At 33.8% G+C, this 21,764-nt stretch overlaps 2 protein-coding genes across 3 annotated transcripts; both read right to left on the bottom strand.

Moving 5' to 3' along the window:
- Positions 1-9,414: 9,414 nt before the first annotated feature.
- On the bottom strand, positions 9,415-14,509 carry LOC136203476 (uncharacterized). 2 transcript variants are annotated; one of them, XM_065994635.1, is made up of 12 exons: positions 14,361-14,509; positions 14,019-14,186; positions 13,095-13,162; positions 12,941-13,003; positions 12,456-12,597; positions 11,962-12,229; positions 11,442-11,546; positions 11,130-11,258; positions 10,878-10,927; positions 10,678-10,775; positions 10,227-10,511; positions 9,415-10,121 (listed from the first exon to the last, which is right to left on the bottom strand). In XM_065994635.1, the coding sequence occupies exons 3-12, from the start codon at positions 13,146-13,148 to the stop codon at positions 9,600-9,602; spliced, it is 1,716 nt and encodes a 571-aa protein (XP_065850707.1). In that variant the 5' UTR covers positions 13,149-13,162; positions 14,019-14,186; positions 14,361-14,509; the 3' UTR covers positions 9,415-9,599. The 2 variants fall into 2 exon arrangements, with proteins under 2 accessions (XP_065850707.1, XP_065850706.1); XM_065994634.1 differs by having other exon boundaries at positions 14,132-14,186; positions 14,361-14,508.
- A 5,969-nt stretch (positions 14,510-20,478) lies between these two features.
- LOC136202199 (pleiotropic drug resistance protein 1-like) lies at positions 20,479-21,424 on the bottom strand. The gene is made up of 4 exons (XM_065992696.1): positions 21,358-21,424; positions 21,163-21,279; positions 20,945-21,060; positions 20,479-20,857 (listed from the first exon to the last, which is right to left on the bottom strand). The coding sequence occupies exons 1-4, from the start codon at positions 21,416-21,418 to the stop codon at positions 20,690-20,692; spliced, it is 462 nt and encodes a 153-aa protein (XP_065848768.1). The 5' UTR covers positions 21,419-21,424; the 3' UTR covers positions 20,479-20,689.
- Between the last annotated feature and the right edge of the window lie 340 nt (positions 21,425-21,764).

The raw sequence follows: 21,764 nt of genomic DNA, 5'->3' as shown, positions 1-21,764 counted from the left end.
ATTATGAATCATAAATTATAAATATGGAAAGTGTAAATATGGATTACAAACAAGCCTAGTACATAGGATGAGATCAAGCTAATTAACAAGTGTAAAGGGAAGAATCCACCCTCGGAACTAGCTAACCGGACTCAAAAGCCGTCTCTAAGGACTTGAATGGTGGAGCTCTCGAGCTTGGTGTGCGGAGATGGAGCGGGACTTTGATGAAATGCCGGGAGCAACGGACAAGCTCTCGAGATGGAAGAGTTTAGTTACACAAAGCCTAAAAACAAATCTAAACTACAACAATCAAAACAAGTATAGTTTTTGCTCTCTCTAATGGTGTATCTTTTTGTGTATCAAGAGCTGCCTATTTATACATATCAAGCTAGGGCAAAATTGTAACTTTGCAAGGTACAAGTATGGAGCAACATTATTTGTGCAGAAATCCCATAACACGCCCCGCGTATGGTGGAGTACGCCCCGCGTGTATGCCCATTCCGTCAGAAATCTCCTGCATGTGGACCAATTCCGGATCTTGATGTCTCAAACACGCCCCGTGTAGGATGGACTGCGCCTTGCGTGTTTGAGTCTCTGACTTTTTATTGCTTGATTTGGTCCTTTTACGCCGTGCGTAGCTTGAGGCACGTCCTACGTAAATGAGTCTCTGATCTTTTTACATTGAAGAATTCCCTTACACGCCCTGCGTGTAAGGTGGTACGCCCCGCATATGGATCGTTGACTCGGGGAGACCATGCAGTCTGACTTTTCAGGATTAGACAATTATTTCTGACATGTGTTACACGCCTCGCGTAAGTTGGCGTACGCCTCGCGTATGCTGACTAGATTCCGCGTGGTGTTTATGGATAAGGCAATCATTTCTGACTTGATGTTTCACGCCCCGCGTATGGGATGATACACCCCGCGTATTGGCATGAATTTTGCTTCTTCCTTGTACCTGAAATACAATTCTTGAGAGCCGAGTTAGCTTGACGTTTTTATTTCCTAAATATATCAAAAACAAGGGAATTTATCCGAAAATACGGAATTTATTATTATTTCGTTATTTTATTCAAAACACTCTATTTTTGTAATTAAACTTATTTATTTCTTCTAAAATTAACCCGTAAATCACGTTAAAAGATAGGGTAAAATACCCCTATCACATTCCTTTAATTTTCTTCCATTTTTATGGTGCTTTTTAGAGCCTTTCAAATTCAATGACAAAGAGCTAGTTATCATTATGGTTAGTTATTTGTTGTGAATTGGTTGTCATTATTAGTAGCTAATAAAAGTTGATCGATTTTTCTTTTAAATTAGCTATAAGTATACATTGTTTAATACTTACCAAATATGTCTATTCTACTTACCAAATATAAATAGTATTTAGTGAAACCAAAGAAGCACGTATACTAAAATGCATTTATTCTCTAGGCATAGAATTAAAAGAAAAAAAATTGAATAGATTAGGAGTTCTGAATTTATCAAGTGTCTTATTATACCATGAATTTGTATAAAGTCAAACTATCATCAATTTAAATTTGTCTAAATTAACTTATTGAGATTCTGAACTTACTTATTGCACTTTTAAACTTTAATTTGTCCAAATCATCTCTCACTTTGCTCCTACATGAACCTATGGTGTTAATTGTATGCTTTAAGCAAGTTCGAATGATTCGAGAGTCATTTGCCATTTCTAAAGGTTTTTGCTCTTTACGGAGAGATGATGTTATCTTATTCCGTCTTCTGGCTTCTCCTAGGTCGCCTCCGGTTTCCAACGTTATTCCGGTCCATTGGCTTAAACCTCCTTCGGGTTGGGTTAAAGTCAATGTGGACGGCTCTGCTTTTGGCACTCCAGGCGAGGCAAGAGCGGGAGGTATTTTTCGCAACTATCGTGGATTTCCCAAAGGCTGTTTTGTTTTTTCTACCCCTCCTTCTTTTACTTATATGGCTGAATTGAGAGCCGCTATTTTTGCAATTGAACTTGCTTGGGAGAAAAATTGGCATCAGCTTTAGGTTGAGTTAGACTCAATGTACGTTGTTAATTTGCTTAGGCATCGTTTCATGGATGTTCCTTCGAGTATTCGTCAAGAATGGTTGCATTGTTTCAGCATTTGCTTTAGGATGAACATTTTTTTTCACACATCTTTAGGGAAGGAAATAGAGTTGCTGATGCACTGGCAAAGTTTGGAGTCTCTTCCTCAGTGATCAAATGGTGGCATTCAGCTCATGCTTTTTGCCACAAGTTTATCAATAATGACATTTGTAGTATTTCTCACTTGCGTTTTCTTGATTTTCCTAAACTTTTATCCTCCCCCTTCTTTTTGTTTGTTCTCCTTCCTCTTCTCTTTTTCAAACACTCATTTTTCGTTTATTAATATATTGCGAGTTTGTCAGTTCTTGGACCACGGATGCTCATCCCGCCCAAATTCTGTCTCGTCTCAATTTCTATAAAAAAAAATGTTAACAAAACATTTTATAAGTTTAAGGTGACAACCAATTTTTTAGACCAAGCTATGGAGACTTTTAATGTGTTAAGTAGATTATGAAAATGTAACCTATATAGATAGAAAAATAAATGTCATTTATATTGTTTTAATACTAGTTTTGCTATATTTATTTATTTATTATTTCAATTACAACTTGATAAATTAATTATATATTTTTTTGTTGGTTACAAAGGAACATGAAAGTGGAGAATATAAATAACTAAAGAATGAACCATATTCTCAAAAGGGAAATTAGATCCAAATTTAATAAAAAAAAAAAGTAAAAAAAAAATAGTGTTGTGTAAGTAGTAATTAATTAAGATAATAAATAGAAGTATATAAGAGGAACAAAGCTATATATAGGCTCAATTAAAGGAATGGGGTCACATGATATCTTTCAATAGGGGAAAAATTAAAAATAAAAAGAATAATAAATTAGTCTGGTAGATGCACGTGACATTCATGTGACAACCCATACAAGTCTAAAAAGTTCTGTTGCTTATTTCTTCTTCATATATTGGACCTAGGTCTTTGGGACCTTATGGCATGCCATGTATCATGGACCATGGTCCATGTTATTTCTTATTAAGCACCAGCTTATTAATGTGCCATTTTTATTTTATTTATTTATTTTGGAGTTGGGAATAATTAAAATTGGAGGAACTAATTAAATAATTTAGGGTACAACATATTTCAAGTTCTTAAACTTTACGTATTATATCAGTCAGTTTTTGCATTTTTAAAAATTTAATATGTAGTCCATTAAAAAAATATATGTAGTTTAAAAAAATTTAATATGTAGTTATAGCAACTATTTAATCCATGGGTCTAAAATCGATCCAAACTTTTGTTAGTTGTACTTTTTTTTTATGTTCAAAAGCTAGTATATAACAAATTTACCCTTATAACAGACATTCAATATACTAGTTAATGCTTTATTTTTATTTTTTAAATCAATAAATTTTCATGGAATTTTTGTAATGAATTTTTTCTCAAATAATCAAACATTATAATTCCTAATAAAAAATTATTGGGCACTTATATTTATGCCATGTATAATAATAATAATAATAATAATATATTTTAAAAATATTTACAGGTCGGTTCCAATATTTTAGAGGTCTTAGGTAGGGCCGGTCCTGACATTTTTAGGGGTCTAGATGAAAAAAGAGATAAGAAACTCTTGATAAAAAAAAATGTACTTAAAAGTTTAAAATAGAACTTTGGACCTATTTTAGACCTAAAATATCATATTATTTTGTCATTTTCTAGATATGAATGGATCTAAAAAAAATTGGGCCCCCTTTTGGTTCAGGCCCTAGGCGGTTGCACTGTTAGTCTATACTCAGGGCCGGTCCAAGCCATTGGCAGCTCTTCCATTTTTTTTACAAATTTAAATCTAATATATATGAAATATAATTATTTTTTGACTCAACAAAAAGAACCAATTGAAGAAATAACACCTACACCATACACAAAGACAGAATCAAGTACATCCTTACCCCTTTGAAGAGTTCGTCTGTGGAGAAAATGAAGGCATCCTTGAGTGTTCGTCCAATTCGGAAGTTGAATGTGAATGAGTGCGTCGGTAAGACGGAAGAGTCATCGTGTCACATTAGGTTCGGGGTTGGTCCGATCGATATACCATGGGAAGTTGGAAGAGAATGCAAGATTTTATGAGGGATTGGTTTGATAAGCTTCGTCGAGATGTCCCATTTGATGTCAGTAGAGAGTGGAAAACGACTGTCGAGGAAGATGAGAACCGGGGCAAGTTAGAAGTTAAAATGTGGGGTGAAGTATGTGTGAAGAAAGTGAATCCGAAAATTTGTGGAATGACCTTCTTGAACTCATTTCGAACAACACCTTAGCTCAATCTGAGAGCTTTGAGCCCGTTCAAGACCCACGAGTTTCTTCCATACACAACAAGAAACTTGAGGTCAGGTTCTTTTCAAGAGGGAGTGAATGATGCGAGCATCTTCGTCAAGGATTCGAGTCACAATAAAGGAAGTCAAACGAGATACGAAGTAAGGGCGAATGCATGGAGAAAAGGCTCAAAGACTAACCCACACGGTATGTCACATCCTACACGCCGTGTGGAGCTCGTGTCCAGCAAAAGGAAGCTTCTAAATTGGGCTACTCGACGTGGGGCACACATCGAGTGGACGTGACGAGCTAAAGGCCACATCCCACATGTCTTGTGGCCCTGCTTTTCCAACCTAAAAAGGGCTGGGAACATAAAGGACAAGTTCTGTCAGAATTTCCGACTTCCTTTAATTACTGTTTATGCCACTCATTATGTACTATTTTGTCATTTAGTTTTAATTTCATAAATGCCATTTTGGTCTCCCTTTCTCATCTTACCTCTACCTTTCTTTATAATCTCGTAACCTTAGCTAAGTTAGTTGTGTCTTTTGCATTTTAATTGGGAGAGCTATATAAGCCTCCCTATTGTAAGGATAAACTTAACTTTTCATTAATAAAAAACTATTATCTTCTCTTTGAAGTTTTGTTAAACGTTTACACCTTCAACAATGTGGGATTGTTATTTTCTATGGATTTAGTCCGTAAAAAATGGGGATTAACTCCTTCAAGTTAGGCTTGAGAAGAATCTTTTTATTAATTTAAGATTAAGATCAACTCGTTTCAATATTAATTCGTATTATATGCACTATAAAGATTTGAATGATGTTGGTATGCAACATAATATTGTACCTGCAACAACTATTGTACCTAAAGCAATAATTAGTGAACATCGTGAAGACAATAATGTCTCATATAAGCAGGTTGTAGTTGTTGAAACAATAGATTTTATTCATTTTGAAAAACCTATAATTACATGTGAGAAACCAATAAGAAAATATACTCGAGTAAGAAAAGCATTATGTATAGTATCTTACAGAGTTTTATTGTAATAAATTATTATCTACTACATATATTTTCTAGTGTTAATTGACTCTTCACTATTTTATCTCATACTAATATCAAGTATCTATCGAATATATGATCAGTTATAATAGGTCATCTAATGCATATAAAAAAATATATTTTGAACATATATATTATTTGTAAGCCAAAAACATATAAACAAGCTATACAAAACAAGTGTCGACTAGATGCAATGGATGAAGAGATTGAAGCTTTAGAACTCACCAACATACTGCAATTAACTGATTTTCCTCAAAGTAAGCAGCCTATTGATTATAGATGGGTTTTTAAAGTTAAATGTAAGTCTAGTGGAACTTTAGAAATTATAAAAGCTAGGCTTGTTACCAAAGGTTATACACATATTGTGAAAATCCGATTGTTAGATTAGTTCTTGTTATACCTAGTATTAAAAATTGGGGTTTGTATCAATCAAATATTAACAATGAATTTTTACATGGTGATTTGTATGAAGAGGTGCATACGTCATTGCCTCTTGGTTTTAAAACAAAAAAGCCAAATCAGTTATGTAGACTTGTTAAGTCATTATATGGTCTGGCATAAGTATGGTCTTCTAAGCTCTATGAGGTGTTATGAGCAAATGCATATGTTAGATATCATTTTTACCAATCATTGTATGTAAAGAAAACATACTCATAGCTTAACTTTTTACTTGTATGTGTTATGATATAATATTGACAAGTAACTATATAAAAGAAATTGCGTTTATTAAACTGTTTTTAGATTATAATTTTAAAATTAAAGATCTTTGTACCTTATAAGTTTTCTTAGGAATAAAAGTTGCTAAAAATACAAATGGTATTTCAATATGCCAAAGGAAATATGTATTAGATTTGTTGGCAAAAGTAGAATATTTGGGTTGCAAACTATCAAAGACACAAACAGATCAGACTGTTAAATTGTAAAAAATAAGTGGGAATGCTCTTAAAAATAAGCAGTAATACAAAAGATTGGTTGGCAAGTTGTTATATTTGACAAACACAAGACCAGGCATATTATTTGCTGTTAATTCTTTAACTCAATTCATTGACTCTCACACACATGTTCATCTTCAAGCAGTCACCAAATTTTGCAATGTTTGAAGAAGGAACCGACTAAAGGATTATTTTATCCAACTTCTTCTAGCTTACATCTACGAACATTTAATGATTCAAACTGACTTAGTTGTGTAGATACAAGAAGATCACTGACAACTTACATAGTCTTTCTTTAATAATTCTCTCAGCTCCTGGAAAAGTAAGAAGTAACCAAATGTATAACAAAGAGTTCAAGCGAAGCATAATATAGAGCATTACCATTTACAACTTGTGAAATTCAATGCAGTTTGTCCATGTTCGATTATATTAGCATTCAGCATACAAAAACGGTCATACTATTTTGTGATAACGATTCTTCCATCTACATTTCCAACAATCATGTTTTTCCTGAAAGGACAAAACACATCGAGTTGGATAATCATTTTGTCTGAGACATGATATGATTCATTTACTATCTATTTTAACACACAAACAACTAGTATACAACGTTCTTATCAAACCTTTATCAAAACGACATGGTTTGTAAATTCGGGGTTAAGTTAAATAATTAGTTATGTTTATTAGGTAATTAATTTTAGTGATACTACACATGATAGACACGTGTAAGTATTTAAGCTTCACCAAGCAAAAAAACAGATTAGGAGATGAAGATTAATGACAAAAAGTTAATAATTTGTTAATAAAGTGATTGGGACATTTGATTAGCTTAGCTGGAGTGTACACTATCACTCACTCAGGTACGAATATAAGGGCATTATTATTAGTTAATGGGGCTACATAAATTAAATGTAAAAATTAAAATTTAAAAATGATTTTCTTATGGGCTTTTTTAAAAATAAGAATTATTAAGAATAGGCCCCTAGATAATGAATGCACACATAACATAACCCATTTCCATCAATTCATTACAATTAATTTGGGTTGCATAAATTATTTATTTATTTATTTTCTTTGGTAGGGACGAATGGACCATATTATATACAATAATAATACCAAAATTACAGAAATATAGCTATATGTTATACTTGGCTTCAATGTATATATAAAATACTGAATTTAGTATTCTTATAACACCTAAAATTAAACCAACACCTATCATAAATACATGCAATGGAAACCTATGCCTTCTTTTGTAGTTTAGTAAGTGTTATTATTATTTCTTGAAAAAAAATATTATTATTATTATGAAATTGTAACAAATCTGTATCAGTGGACTGCCATCTTCATCCTCGGGCTGAATTAACGGATTTATACTTAAAATTTATGTGTAATAAATGAATTGGATCGGTCCATGTTATTTTTATAGATTTCAAATTCAGTCTAAAATTCAAAAATAGATGGAAAGATGGAGGTTAACATCCTTTTGAAAAATTTACACAGAAATTCATTTTTAAAAAGTATTATAATTATGTCAGGTTATAATTTGAATTATGTTAAATTAAGTAAACCATTATTTTTAATATATTTTAAGTACTAAGATTTATAAATTATAAATTATGAATCTAAGATATATTTTTTAGGGTTTAATATTTATGAATTAGGATCTAATATTTTGTTTATGATATATATAAAAAAAATGACATATAAAAAATTATTTTAGTAATAAGATTTAATAGTAATTTTTTACCTAATTATAATTTTCATAAATAATCCTATCATTTTCTGTTATCTATAAGTCCAACACTTTGGACTTGGGCCTAATATCACGAACAAGTCTATTTGTATGTAAATTTATTATGGGTCAAATACATGAATATCATAATTAAGTACAAAATTACAACTAAGTCATATCACCAAACTTAATTCTTAATATGTCATTATTCTCTATATATTATAATTTTACACCATAATTTAAAAAATGTAGACTCCAATTCATAAATCATAAACCGTAGAAAATGTATTAAAGTACTGATTTTACTAGTTTGACATAATCTAAAATTATGACTTGACGTAGTTGTAAATAGTTTTTGAAAGATGAATTTCTCTGTAATTTTCCCATTTATTATTCTATCTATCTTAAAATTTACTTCAAATAAAACCAACATTATATAACTAAAATTAATATATGCTACAAGTATTATTTTCTTAGTTTTTTTTAACTTTCAATTAATTTAAATTTGAATTTGTATATCAATATCTAAAATTTTGTTAACAAATTCATTTACACTAAACATAGGGTATCTTTGAATTTATTTGCTATTTTATTACCTCCATTTGATTTTGTAACACATTAATATATTGATGATATCTTATCTCGTATACAAAGAGGGTGTTTAGTTGCTCCTTTTCAGACTCCTTTTGCCTTTTTACTTCAAAATGGAGAGTTTTAGGTGTTTCGTTAGTGACCTCCTGTTTTCCTTTTACAATTGAAAAGCAGCATTAGGTGTTTGGTTAGTGATCTCCTGTTTGCCTTTTACACCCGAAAAGCAGCCTTTTACAAAAGCAGAGAATCTCTGCTTTTTGAAAAAGCAGCTTTTTCCAACAGCAAACAGCAAACCGTAACGGTAAACAGATAACAGCAACAGCAAACAGTAGGTAAAACAAACGGGCTCAAAGTTTAAGTAACAAAAAACAACTCAAACTTTAATTAATTTTTAAAATCTTGGACTTCATCCGTTCTGAATTATTTGCCATTTAAGAGATGGATAAAAATTCTGAACCATAAATCATTTTTACTCATTTTGACTTATTTTCTCAATTTTACTCTTGCTAAAAATTCTTCGTTGATAGCGCATCTTTCCAAAAGTATGAAAAGTTTATGAAAGAATATTGATGAGAAGAATACATCACTTTATAAATTTATCTATTTTAATTATACTATAATTAATAAGAATAGAGTGAATATTGTAAAAAAGAGATTATAGAGTAGTATTCTCTTTTTAAGTCTTATTTAATGACTTCTTAATTTATAAAATTTTGTCTTACAAGACATATATCTCAGAATGGATGGACATACAGATGGAGTATTTAATAAGGAGAAAACTTTGTATATCTAATCAGAGTTATATAAAATGCCAAAAACAATAATGCCATTTAAAACTTACTGAAATTTTTCAATACATAGCAGTTGAGGCAAAAAAATTCAAATAAATGCATAGAAAATTTATTTATTCTCAATATATTCTGGCAGAAAATGGGTCTGAAATTTCAATCACTCACTTAAGCCAGTGTTTTCTGAATCACTTTCCTTAATCTTGCCAAGCTCTACAAGCATGGTCAGAAGAGCTTGACACATTTCACTGCAATCAGGCTCATTCGGATCCTTTTTAAGTGAAGATAAAACCATCCAAGCATGGTCAAGTTTCTTGTCCGGTCGGACCACGACTGAACCGGGAACTTCAGCATCACACCGAGTAACTAATCCATCACTCTTTTCACCATACCTTAGCTGCAAGTGGAGTGCACACACAGCCATGGCAGCCGATAGTGGCATCACTACAGGCACCTGGCATCCTACCTGAAGAGTATCATCAGCCTCCGAAACTCCTAGTATCGAAAGGGGAAGCCAAGGAAGTTCGGCTTGAGCTACTTGTGACATTGTAGCAAGGACACCAGGGCCGATGCTTGCTTCTGAATGGAACGAGACAATAGGTATTTCTTCCGGGAGCTTGTGCTTCATGATGAACTCCCTCCGCTTGTCGTACGTGAGATCTTCCAATGCTCTAATGTCGCCCTACATCACGATAACGAATTTGATATATTACGAAAAGTAAGGAGACAAATGATTGTCATGTCCGAAACCTGAATGTACCAGCTAGCCATTTTGGGAAACAAATACCTTTATGAGCTTGCATATCAAAAACTCCATGATCTTCCGTGTTTCTTTGTCAGCTATCTGGCCATCACGGAGAATATCAGAAGCTAGAGGGGTTCCACCATAGGGACTTTGAACAAGTGCCAGTCCCGCAACTTTATTTTTCAAGTCGGACCAGTATAATGCCAAAGCAGCTGCAGCATCAACCCCACCTTTGCTGTGTCCAAGCAGCATTACACGTTTCCCGGAACCCCAGTAAAGTTCCTCGATGTAATGCTTCAGTTCACGTGCATTGTGCTCGACTGATGCCTTCATATAGAAAGACAAACATCCACAACATGATTCATTAAAATATATACGACGGGACTATTTTACATTATCTATAAGCCGAAAAACAGAAAGATGAACTATTTTTTGATAACGCAATTTGTTTTCACATTCTCTGCGCACATAATCATCAAGTAACATTAATTACCTCACTATGAATTTTTGCAATGTGACAAGCTAGACCCATCTTAGAAAAGAATCTCTTCGTGCTCACAAAATACAAGGGACCAAGGTTACTAAAAAGCCCTGACAAAGGTAAAAACTCGCATTAAACGGACTTTGGTTGCCGAATCCAAATCAATAGAAATCATTCCAGAGATGATCATAAGTGTACTGATGTTTCTGTACCTGGTACTAATAGATAAACAAATGAATTGGGAAGTGTTTGCTCTCCATTCCTAAAGCATTAAACACAACAGTGTCAAAAGATCCATTGCAAATAACAAATATAGCAAACATCCGAAATTCCGAGCATTCAATGAAATGATCAAATAAACCTAAAAATGGAAGTAATGGTTCACAGAAGGAGCAATAAATTGACATGTTGTACAAGGTTAAAAGCATTGTTAATCAGGGAAAATAAATTTTATTTTTCGATACCTAATGTTTTCAAGCAGCTCTAAAAATTTAGCTGTACCATCCTGCGTAGGAGCCATTCCAGGTGTATGTTGCAACCAACCAATATCATCAGATGAGCCAAGCAGCGTTTTATGTACTCGAGATTTAAGACTGGAGGAGCCAAATGAAAATAAATAAAGCTGATAAACCAGGAGAAAACATAAGTTCAGCTCATGTAGTGAAAACATAATGTACTGTTATCCTTCCTTCCGGATGAAGCGATAGGGTATTGAGCGATCCGTTTGAAAAAAATTCAAGGCAATCTCAAAATTCAAAACTAATTACTTTCTTTACCTTCGAACTTCAGCTTGAGCACATCTGATGCAATAGAATGGACATCTCAAGGAGGCTAATGCCAATCTCCAGGCAAGTTTAATACCAAAAAATGGGAGCATCAACCTACATATGGTCGAAGCAATCTTGTCACGGAATGCAAAGAAAAAACGGACACAAAATGAAACGAAACAAGGCATGACCAAGAGTATGTGGAAGGAATCTTCACAGAAGATAGCAGTTCCATATTACATGTATACTACTGATCTCACATAGTGCATTGAATTCGAAGATTAACAATCAGATACTCATGATACAAACAGATAATAAGATATTGTAATCAAGATATCAAAAACGTGTCAATAAAAGAACAGAACGGGATTCAAGACACACCGGATATTAAAAGAACTTCAGCTAGTGATAAATTTTTATGGATATCATATATCATAGGAATTCCATATTGAAAACTAGAAAGAAAGACAAATTCGGTTTATCGGCATTGTGAAGTATTATAGAGAAATTCATTGAAAACATATAATACCCTTGGGTAACAATGCAGATGCCTCGTTGAGTTTGGCTGGTTTGTATAATTTCATATGTTGTATCTACAAGTAATTCTTCTCCAATATCCAAGGCTCTTCCATCATGGACTTCAGAGCTCGTATCATCTGTACAATACCTAGGAGATGATGTACATCCTTCTCCATCACATTTACAAGTGTTGTTGCTGAAAGATCTGGAATGTAGAGCAGAGGGATGGGGCTCCAAATTTTCCGAGCATCCATTGATATCTTGAAGAGCAAGATCCTCTGTGTGGAAAAAAAATGTTAAATGCAGCAATTCGGTTGCTCAATTACAAATTAAACAATTTTGTGTCAATGCAGCCATTAATTTCCGGAATGGCAAGTTAAATGAACTGAAACTGAGTAAAGAACTTAATGGATTAAACTAAAACTGAGCTGATTTAAATGGAAATAAACAAATAAAAGGGAGTTGGAGCTAATTGAGAAAATATGATCAAAATATAGAACTCACCAATAAAACGAATGAATCGATGCATTAAATAAGCGGTCAGATTCACCAGATGGGTGATAAAACTATCCACTGATGAGCAAATTCCAAAAGAATCAGCATGAAGACTTGTATTACTCACAGCATCATAATTGGCAAAAACTGCCTGATAAGAGGAGATAGAATTAGATGCGCGAAATTTGTTTTCGTATCAAACTTGTCTAGAACTTGGCAGCCAACAATTTGAGTTTAAAGCATAAAAAGAATTCATCCATCAACAAAAGTTACGTCGTTGATCCGTGTTTCATACTTCATTACAATAGTGCATAGTACAACTCTTATAAAGCAGCAGATCCATAACTTAGTCAATCTGTGTTCAAAGCAGTAATACGCACTAATTCATATCATTGTACATCAAGAAAACTTTCCATGACCAGCAAAAGTTTAATGTTCATGAATGTCTGAAGTATATGAAAAATTGAACATGTGCATAGGATTGGTCTCAATACCTGGTTTCTTTGGTCTTTTTCTGAAAGATAATATTCACTTGATGCAAGCCCCACCAGGTGTGACTTCAATACAAAGGAAGAGAATACATATGGTCACGAAAGATAAACATCAAGAATTTCATATCGTAAACGAGAGACAAAAGTCAGTACATACTGTTGAATGCCAATCCGTTATATCTCCATTAACATACTGACACAAGTCTCCCATAAATTGTTCCTATCCTGAGAAACGAAAATTCAAATGATTTAGAGAATTGAGCAGTTTGCTTGCTAAGCATATGAAAAATAACAGCAGGAATAAGAAAGCAAGAAACAGGACTTCTGCACTCAAGTTTCATACTCTAATTTCGGTTCGTTTTATATTATAAGTCTGCCATATCTAAAGCTTCAAGCTTCACTCAATATTAAGTAAGAGATAAATATACTTTATTTGGTTAGGGCCAAGCTGGATTTGATCCGGGAAGGACCTCATTCGGGATAAAGTCTTAAGGAACTTCACCTAACTCACCCCAAATGCAGAGAGTTGGCACATTTTTAAAGACTACTCTTGGCCAACATAGCGAGCTAATGTAAGATAAGCAACATAAAAACTCTTCCAATAAATGGTTTCAACATTCAGAGGATTCGATATAATGATCCGGTCTAGAGGGGTGACGTGGTGGTGGAAACTGAGCAAAAATCAGCCCTAAAGAATGACCATAGGTAGAAATGAACCCAATCCCACATCGAAAATAGAGAGAGTGTCTACTAGTAAGGTGTGTAAAGATGCAAGTCTCAGTAAGCTGGATGATTTAGACAAAAGCAAACAATATTTCCATGGTATTCGGGTAGACTGTTACATTAAATCGCTCCTAATTACTCAAATCATGGTATCAAAAGAGTGTATAAAATTGATCATGAATTAGCTCAATCAAGTTTGACAATACAAATAGCACATTATTGCAGAAAAACCTAAAGCAACGTCACTTCCATTTCCACATTCAACAGATACAGCTCAAAAGAATAACAACCAAACAGTTCAATCAAACACACGAAACTACAGATAAAAAAAAAAAGTAGAAAGAAACCCATACCATACCTAAATCAAATCAACCCCATCCACGAAAACCAGATTGATCGAATCGAATCAGGAATCAAAATAATCAGGCGAAAATTTAAATCGATCAAAGCACAGAGAGTAAACCGACTTACGTAGAAGAGACAAAGACAATGGACGACCCAAGAATCGAGGAGAGGCCAATTAAAACTGCATTAACAGAAACAGAAAACTGCTGAGAATCAAAATAAACCCCAATTTATAGAAAGAAAAAGGGGGAAATATCAGATTCAGAAAAAGGAAAAGCAATAAATAATGTTGGAAATAGTGGCAACCCGAATCAGAAGAAAGTAATGGAGTAGGAATGGGAGCTAGCTTCTTTACCTCTGCCATGTCCCCACTCTGTAAAAGTTTCTCTCTTTGTTTATTGATGATTCCCACTTCCTTTGAGGATTTTGAAAAAAATGAACCGATTTAGAGTTTTTTGGAAGTGGAGAAAAGATCCCTTATTTAGGGGGAATGGTTAGAATAGAATAGAAGTTGAAGGTTGAAGCAAAGTGGCGATTGTGTGGGGCCCTTACCTGTAAATGGATAACATTACATCGCTTTACCCTTTTTAGGATACGTGGCGTCTTGGGATCATTTCTCTCCTGATTAAGACAAAGAAGCTTCTTTCCAAATATTTCCAGTAAATATTTGTAATTTTAATTATCAATAAATAAATAATAATAAAATGAATAATAATAATAGCAATGATTTTGTTTTTTTCTTTTATTGAAGTAAAATGAATATAATAAATTATCTTTATATATTATGAATTGGAAAGATATATGAATTTGTAGATGTTATTGGCCTAGTTGTTGTAGAGGCACTTTAATTATAGGAATTATTCAAGTCTAATTATTAAAACATGTAGTACATATTTATTCATGTAACATGTTGATGAAAACTCCATTTTTTTATAAAAAGAAAAAAAAACTAGGAGAGTTATATGAAGCATCCTTAGGAAGAAAGTTGGGAGAAAGGTATGAAAGATGAAAAACGATATTTAAAAGAGGACTCAATACCGATCAAAGACACAAAAGAAATCAGACTCAAATTCAGAAAACTTCATCATTGGCAGTTTAACGATTTGTTCATTAGTTTGTTCCTTTAAGACTTATCATTTTATGGATTCTTGTAAATTCTAAGACTTTTGTCCTTGATTCAATTATTTAATTCGAATTTTTGTTTGATTGTAATCTATTCTTTGTTCCAATTATTTACCGGCGTATTTCTATTTCAATTAATCTTAATTTCATAGATTTAATTGCGAATCTTAAGCTTTTTAGTCCTTTAAGATTTCACACAATCTTTTGTTAGAAGTCAGATTTGATATAATTTTGGGGGTTTTCCACAAAATCCATGGTATGCTCGAACAAGAAACATAAAAGGCGAAACATAATTTGGCACGCTTGGTGGGATCAACACTGAAATTCTGGTAAGAAAAAATTCTAAGGAAAATACCTTAGTTGGTCATGTTGATGGAGATATTGTGCCTGTTAATACAGGGCAAACAATTGATTCAACTAATAATGCTGAAGAAGTAGAATGTACTTCTCCGGGAGCTGATGATTTGGGTTGTGTTTGTTCAACCCGAAATAGAGAAGTAGTTTCTTTGTGAATTCCAGGTGCACAGAATTCATCGATAGTAGCGAAAGCTTTGAGCAAATGTCTAGAGTCTTGGATGCTTTGTCTAGGAAATATGATGTTACTCGGTTGCAGGTAACTTAGAAAATCAAAGCATTGGCGGAAACTAAGAAAGACCAAGGTGGTTCGAGTATGGTCGTTTCTCCAGCAAAGGGAAATGAAGATGCGTTTTTGTTAAAAAAAAGCAAGAGGTCAGCCTGGAGAAAAATATCAAATCCCACCACTAAGAGAGGATAACAGCCAAAAGTGCACCAATGTTGCAAGCCGAAACACAAATGGTAACAGGCGTAACCAGTCTTTCGTTTCGGCTGTCCATTTACATGCTCACACCAATATGCAGGCTACTCATCGTAACTACATTAGTGAGGAAGATTTGATCCATGACTCGGGGGGCACGATGAAGTTTAGAGGAGGCGGGAGCAGTGTTTATGGTGGTTCTTTTATTCCACAAATGAATATCCATCAAAACCAGATTGGGAATCTAGTAATGAATATGGAAGTACTGAGAGATATTATGCAGGAGTTATATGGTCTTGGACTTCAACAGGTGGGTAGGCCAAAGTTTCATAAGCCTTATCCAAGAACCATCGACCGGGAGAATCCTTACCCTAAGAGGTTATCGAATTCTTGATTTTAGCCTTTTTTCTGCTGAAGAAGGGCAATCCACTCTGGAGCATGTGGCAAGATTTACAATTCAGTGCGAGAAACTGGCTAATCTTTTTAACTTTGACTATTTCAAGTTACAGATGTTTCCCAATTCTCTTACGGGTTTGGCTTTTACTTGGTTCTCATCTGTACCTCATAATTCAGTCTTTACCTGGTAGGACATGGAGAGACAATTTCATTTTCAATTCTATTGTGCTGAGTCATAAGTTTGCTTAGCTGAGTTATCTCGGATGTCACAAAGGAATGGGGAAATGGCGGATAGTTATATTGCACGTTAATATGGAGTCTTCCTCCCAAAGCATAAGTTTGTCAAGATGGCTCAGGGGGGTCTGGATATTGAACTCCGAAAGAAGTTCCAGGGAATGGAATTTAGAGATTTCTATGAGCTGGTAGCTAAGGTATCCGAGTATGAAGATTTGTTAAGGGAAGACAATTATAGGAATAAAACATCAATCAGGTCATATTTTCAAGATGTTAATAATCCTGAAGTTGTTGTTGCAGAATTATCGAGTATATAAAGGAGCAAAATTATGCCCAACTCATTTTAAGCCAATCAAAGATGCTGATACAAAGAAAAACGCAGTACAATGTACCTTTGATATAGGAAAAACTGAAGAAATTTTCAAGTATTTAGTGAAGGAAAAATTCATCACTTTTCCACAAAATTACAAAATGCCTACAAAGGAAGAGTTGAAAGGCAAGACATACTGCAAATACCATAATACTTGGATTCATTCTATAGGGTCATGTTGGGGTTTCAAAAACATTGTCCGAGATCGAATTGAGAATGGAATCTTACAATTTTCGGGAAAGAAGGAAACTATGCTTGTAGATGAAGATCCATTCCCACCTATGGCTTCTATTAACATGACTTCTTTTGATCTTAGACAGACATCGGACATTCGGAGGTCTATAAATGAATACATGACTATTTCAATTATCTAATGGTCAAGAGCCTAGGATTCAGAAAATGTCGATATTGATAGTTAAGGGGCATGAGCCTATACGGTATATACCTTGAGGAGGAGAAATATAAGGCCTCGGCCTAGAAAGATGAACTACAAAATTGACTGATTTCAGCCAAGGAAAGTCAAGACGTTCCCCCAAAACATGACTAATAGTAACATGGGACAACATATCATGAATCATAGGGTTATGATTTTGGGCTACATGTTTCTTCCTATAAATCCTAACTAGCTTGTCACCCGTGCTTTGCACGGTAAGCCATTAGATTGTTTGAAATTTTTATTACCTTAGAAATAGAATATGAAGCAAATCTAAATATAAAAATTGAATTAATGCCTACCATAATTCATTTATATATTGTATAAGCCTTATTTATATACCGTATAAGCCTTAATTACTAATATTTCCATTGAAATCTCATTTATATATTGAATACGTGTATCTATTTTGTTTATTTTTTTTATTCAAGTAAAGAATAATATTACCTAACAGAATTAGGAATATTAAATATATATTTACAAAAGTTTAATAAAATTCCTATCAAGTCAATACAATGTTTTATTAATATATGTTGAGATTTAATCCCTTTCATTTTCACTTTTTTCCAACACATGGTAATGCAATGCTTCGTGTAACTTTCAAAATTTCTATTTATAATCAAAATTTACAAATCAAAGAAAACTCATATTAACTAAATAGCATCATATTTGAAGTACATTCATCAAACAAAGTTCTCCTAAAATCCCCCAAAAAAATCTAATATAAAGAGGTAATGAAGTTTAGAGTTAAAAAATCATAGTTGCTAAAAATCTCTTCCAATTAATGCTCTCTATTGTCAAAAAAAATCTAATAATTAACTAAAAATTGTGTTCATGCAACATAACTTGATATGGTCAAATAAAATAAAATTGAAGAGTTGTTCCTAGTCATAGTAACATCAACCAATTATCTCCTAATACATTCTGAATTTCACAATGAAATTGCCAAATCAATTTAAATCAAACATGCGGAACACCTACTATTTCAATCATGGCCCTCAATTGGGGTTCTCTTTCATGGATGCCGTAAACTTCATAATGCCATGGTGCTGAAACTCAAAGGTTTCTGTGAAGATCACAATTCCAAAAAATTAAATCAGTAAGGATTTTAGAAAGGCAAAAACATGGTAAAGAAAATGAAAGTATAGGGATGTGATCACATAGGAATAAATGTAAGAAAGTCATTACCATAATTGAACATGAGTTTGAGATACTTACACATGTTGAAACTTCAATTGGTGGCGTCAATTTTTGGAAGTCATAGAAGAGTATATGAAAAAACCATAAACCATCATATGAAATATACCTCCATGTAAAATCAATGGAAACCTCAATCAAGCTGTAAAGATAATAAACAAATTCAGGAAGAAGTAGAGGCATGTCATAACATGGGGAGTAAAAAGAAGGCAATGCATACATATATCATATTAGCAATTCGGTCCAATATTCATTGGCAGCAATGAAGAAACTTAACTCAGAAAATCAGAGTTAATGGATAAGTCAGCAGTTAAGGTCTGGCTTACATTGGCTAATGATTCTCCTACTGCTGCTGATGTGCAAATCTGCAAATGAGTACAATAATAAACAACTATTATTTCCCAGTACTTGAAAAATTCCATAAATTCGAGCCAAATGTGCACCTTTCATGGTGGGCTGGCCTCTCCATAACTCTTAAAACTTCAATCGATCTCTCAATGGATCTGATAGAAAACACGCCAATGATAAAACCAAAAATGCAAGCAATGAACAAATTATAGAAATTATTTCAGATCCATAGAAATCATAGAAATTTTGATTTCTATGGAACACGACAAAATCATAAAACTGACACTGAGACTTCAATTGCTTGATCTTATAAAGCAAGGTCTGCACTCTGTAATCCATTTACAGAATAGCTAATATTTAAATCAACATCTAGTACCTCCAAATGCCCTAGACTGTTCGGAAATTATCATTTTGCATCTCTTGTATACATATTGGAATTCATTGTTCTGTACAATTTACTCCCAATTATTCTTACCTCGATGAAATGAAGACAACGAAACCAAAAGAATTTGAACCTGTTAACATCTTACAAATGGAATTAGAAAAAATTGGGCATTTGTCCACCAAATATCAAAACAATGCCCATTTGAAGATCTTTACATTCACTGGTTCGCAAGAGAACGATAGAATGCAAGATGAAAATGAGGCGAACAAATCCATACTAAATGGAAACCGAGGCATATGTGTTGAAATCAATAAAAAGCAAATCAAAGGAAGGAATAGAGAAATACCTTCATATTGTACAACCCGAGCAGGAGTCCCTCTTAATCTAATACCATCGGCATTATTGATTAAAGGGATAAGGTGCAAAAATACCCCTAACGTTTATCGTCATGAGCAATTTTACCCCTAACGTCTAAAATGGTGTAATTTTACCCTTAACGTTGGCAGTCAAGACCAATTTTACCCCTAACGTTATCAAATTGGATCAATTCATACCACTCCCAAGAATTATTAGATTAACCAATTCCTGCAGGAACTTCCTACGACTTCCTCCGGTAACAGCTCCTTCAAAAGCTTCAACCATCAAACTCAAATGAATCAAATCAATAAATACACTATTGAAATAATTTGAAATAGGTGATAATTACACATGCACACTGCCCATAACAGCAGCAGCTGCCGGTGACGGAGCAGCTCAAGTGTCCAAGGTGTGATTCATCAAACACCAAGTTCTGTTACTACAATAATTACAACAAAACTCAGCCTAGACATTTTTGCAAGGCCTGTAAGCGTCACTGGACTAAAAGGGAACTCTCAGAAATGTTCCGCTAGGCGGTGGCCGGAAGAATAAGCGGTTCAAATCATAAAAAACCATTGCTAAAACCACCACAACCGCTAAATCCTTCACTTGCCACCAAAATTCCCAAAATAATATTTGGTTCGTGGTTCGCCGGCTTAATACAAGTTACAACAATTATGTTACGGTTTCTTCGGCAAATTGTACATCTTTTTCAGGAACTTCACAGTTGTTTCATCGATCCGATAACATAAATTTCTGAAATTGATTCAACTTTGACAACTTAGGGGTAAAATTGCACTTGGCTACCTACGTTAGGGGTAAAATTGCTCCTGACTGTAAACGTTAGGGGTATTTTTGCACCTTATCCCTTGATTAAATAAAAAAGCTAAGGAATTCCAATCATAGTCTTCAACGGATGCATTTCTGAATCTGACGAATATATCGAGAAAGAAAAGTGCTAGAAGAATTTGAGAATCCGGAGACAGAATCAAGAATTAGAAACTTAGTTAATTCTTCTAAATCTAACAATATATTGGTGACTATCAAGCATTGAGAATTCACCATGGTTAGTGGAAAACAAAAATTCCACTTCTACCAGCCAGGACATCCATCAGGGTGGTTTTGCCTGCGCCACTAACACCCATTAAAGCAGTAAGAACGCCTGGCCTGAAAGCACCGCTCACACCCTTCAGAAGCACCAATTTATCTTCAACAACTCCTCGACTTATCATTTCCTGGAAATTTCATTTTTTAAAGATGAGTTCTATTAGTTTCAAGTCATAAGGTAAAAAACTTCACATCTGTTTTCTAACTTGGGATACTTGTGGCATGTCAACTGAGTACATAACATCATCAAAGGCAATGGAATGTGGTTCGAAAGGAAGAACCATTCCTTTCTTCCTGTTGTGGTTTGCCTCTACAATTTCATCTCCATTACCTGTAGTTGGATTGAAATTTAAAAAACCATCATCCTTAAGAATTTAGCCAGACTTTGAACTCAAACATGAAATCAAGCATTATCCTTCAGTATATTAACAACCTGTGCTTGATTTGTGACTACTTCCTTTGTTGCTTTTTTGAATTGATCCTCTATTTTTGCCGATAGATTCTTTACTTTGAGAATCTTCAGATATAACAGCCTGAGGCTTCTCAAAAGCTTCCCAATTCGTCCAACATTAGTATATTCTCTCATTTACCAAAACAAGAAATTAAGAAGGTAATCAATGACACTTACGGTTGAGATAAGTGAGAGCTAGAGCATAAAAGAAGTTGAATAGGAACATGAAACCAACCATAGCGGCTAGCCCGATCCAATACCAATATGCTTCTGTGAAGAGGGCCAAAAAGTAGATAGAAGTTGAAGAAACTGAAATTTTTACCCCAAAAATTCTTCTACTGTTTGAAGCACTGTTTTATACCTAATTGTAAAGTTAAAATAACGTGAAATGAGAGAAGAAATTAGCATAAATTTTTACCAAATTGAAAAGAGTGAGACCGAGTCACCTGGAAACAGATTGCAAAACACCGATTGAGAGAAGGTATAAAGCTGTCGAGAAACCTGGAAACAGATTGCAATAGATTAGGGAAACGGGAAAAGATATAGCAAAAAGAGGAATGGAGAAGAAATTAGCATAACGTGAA

This window comes from Euphorbia lathyris, chromosome 8 (genome assembly GCF_963576675.1).
Source record: "Euphorbia lathyris chromosome 8, ddEupLath1.1, whole genome shotgun sequence".
Classification (NCBI taxonomy): Eukaryota; Viridiplantae; Streptophyta; class Magnoliopsida; order Malpighiales; family Euphorbiaceae; genus Euphorbia; species Euphorbia lathyris.
This window is presented reverse-complemented; position numbering and strand designations above follow the sequence as displayed.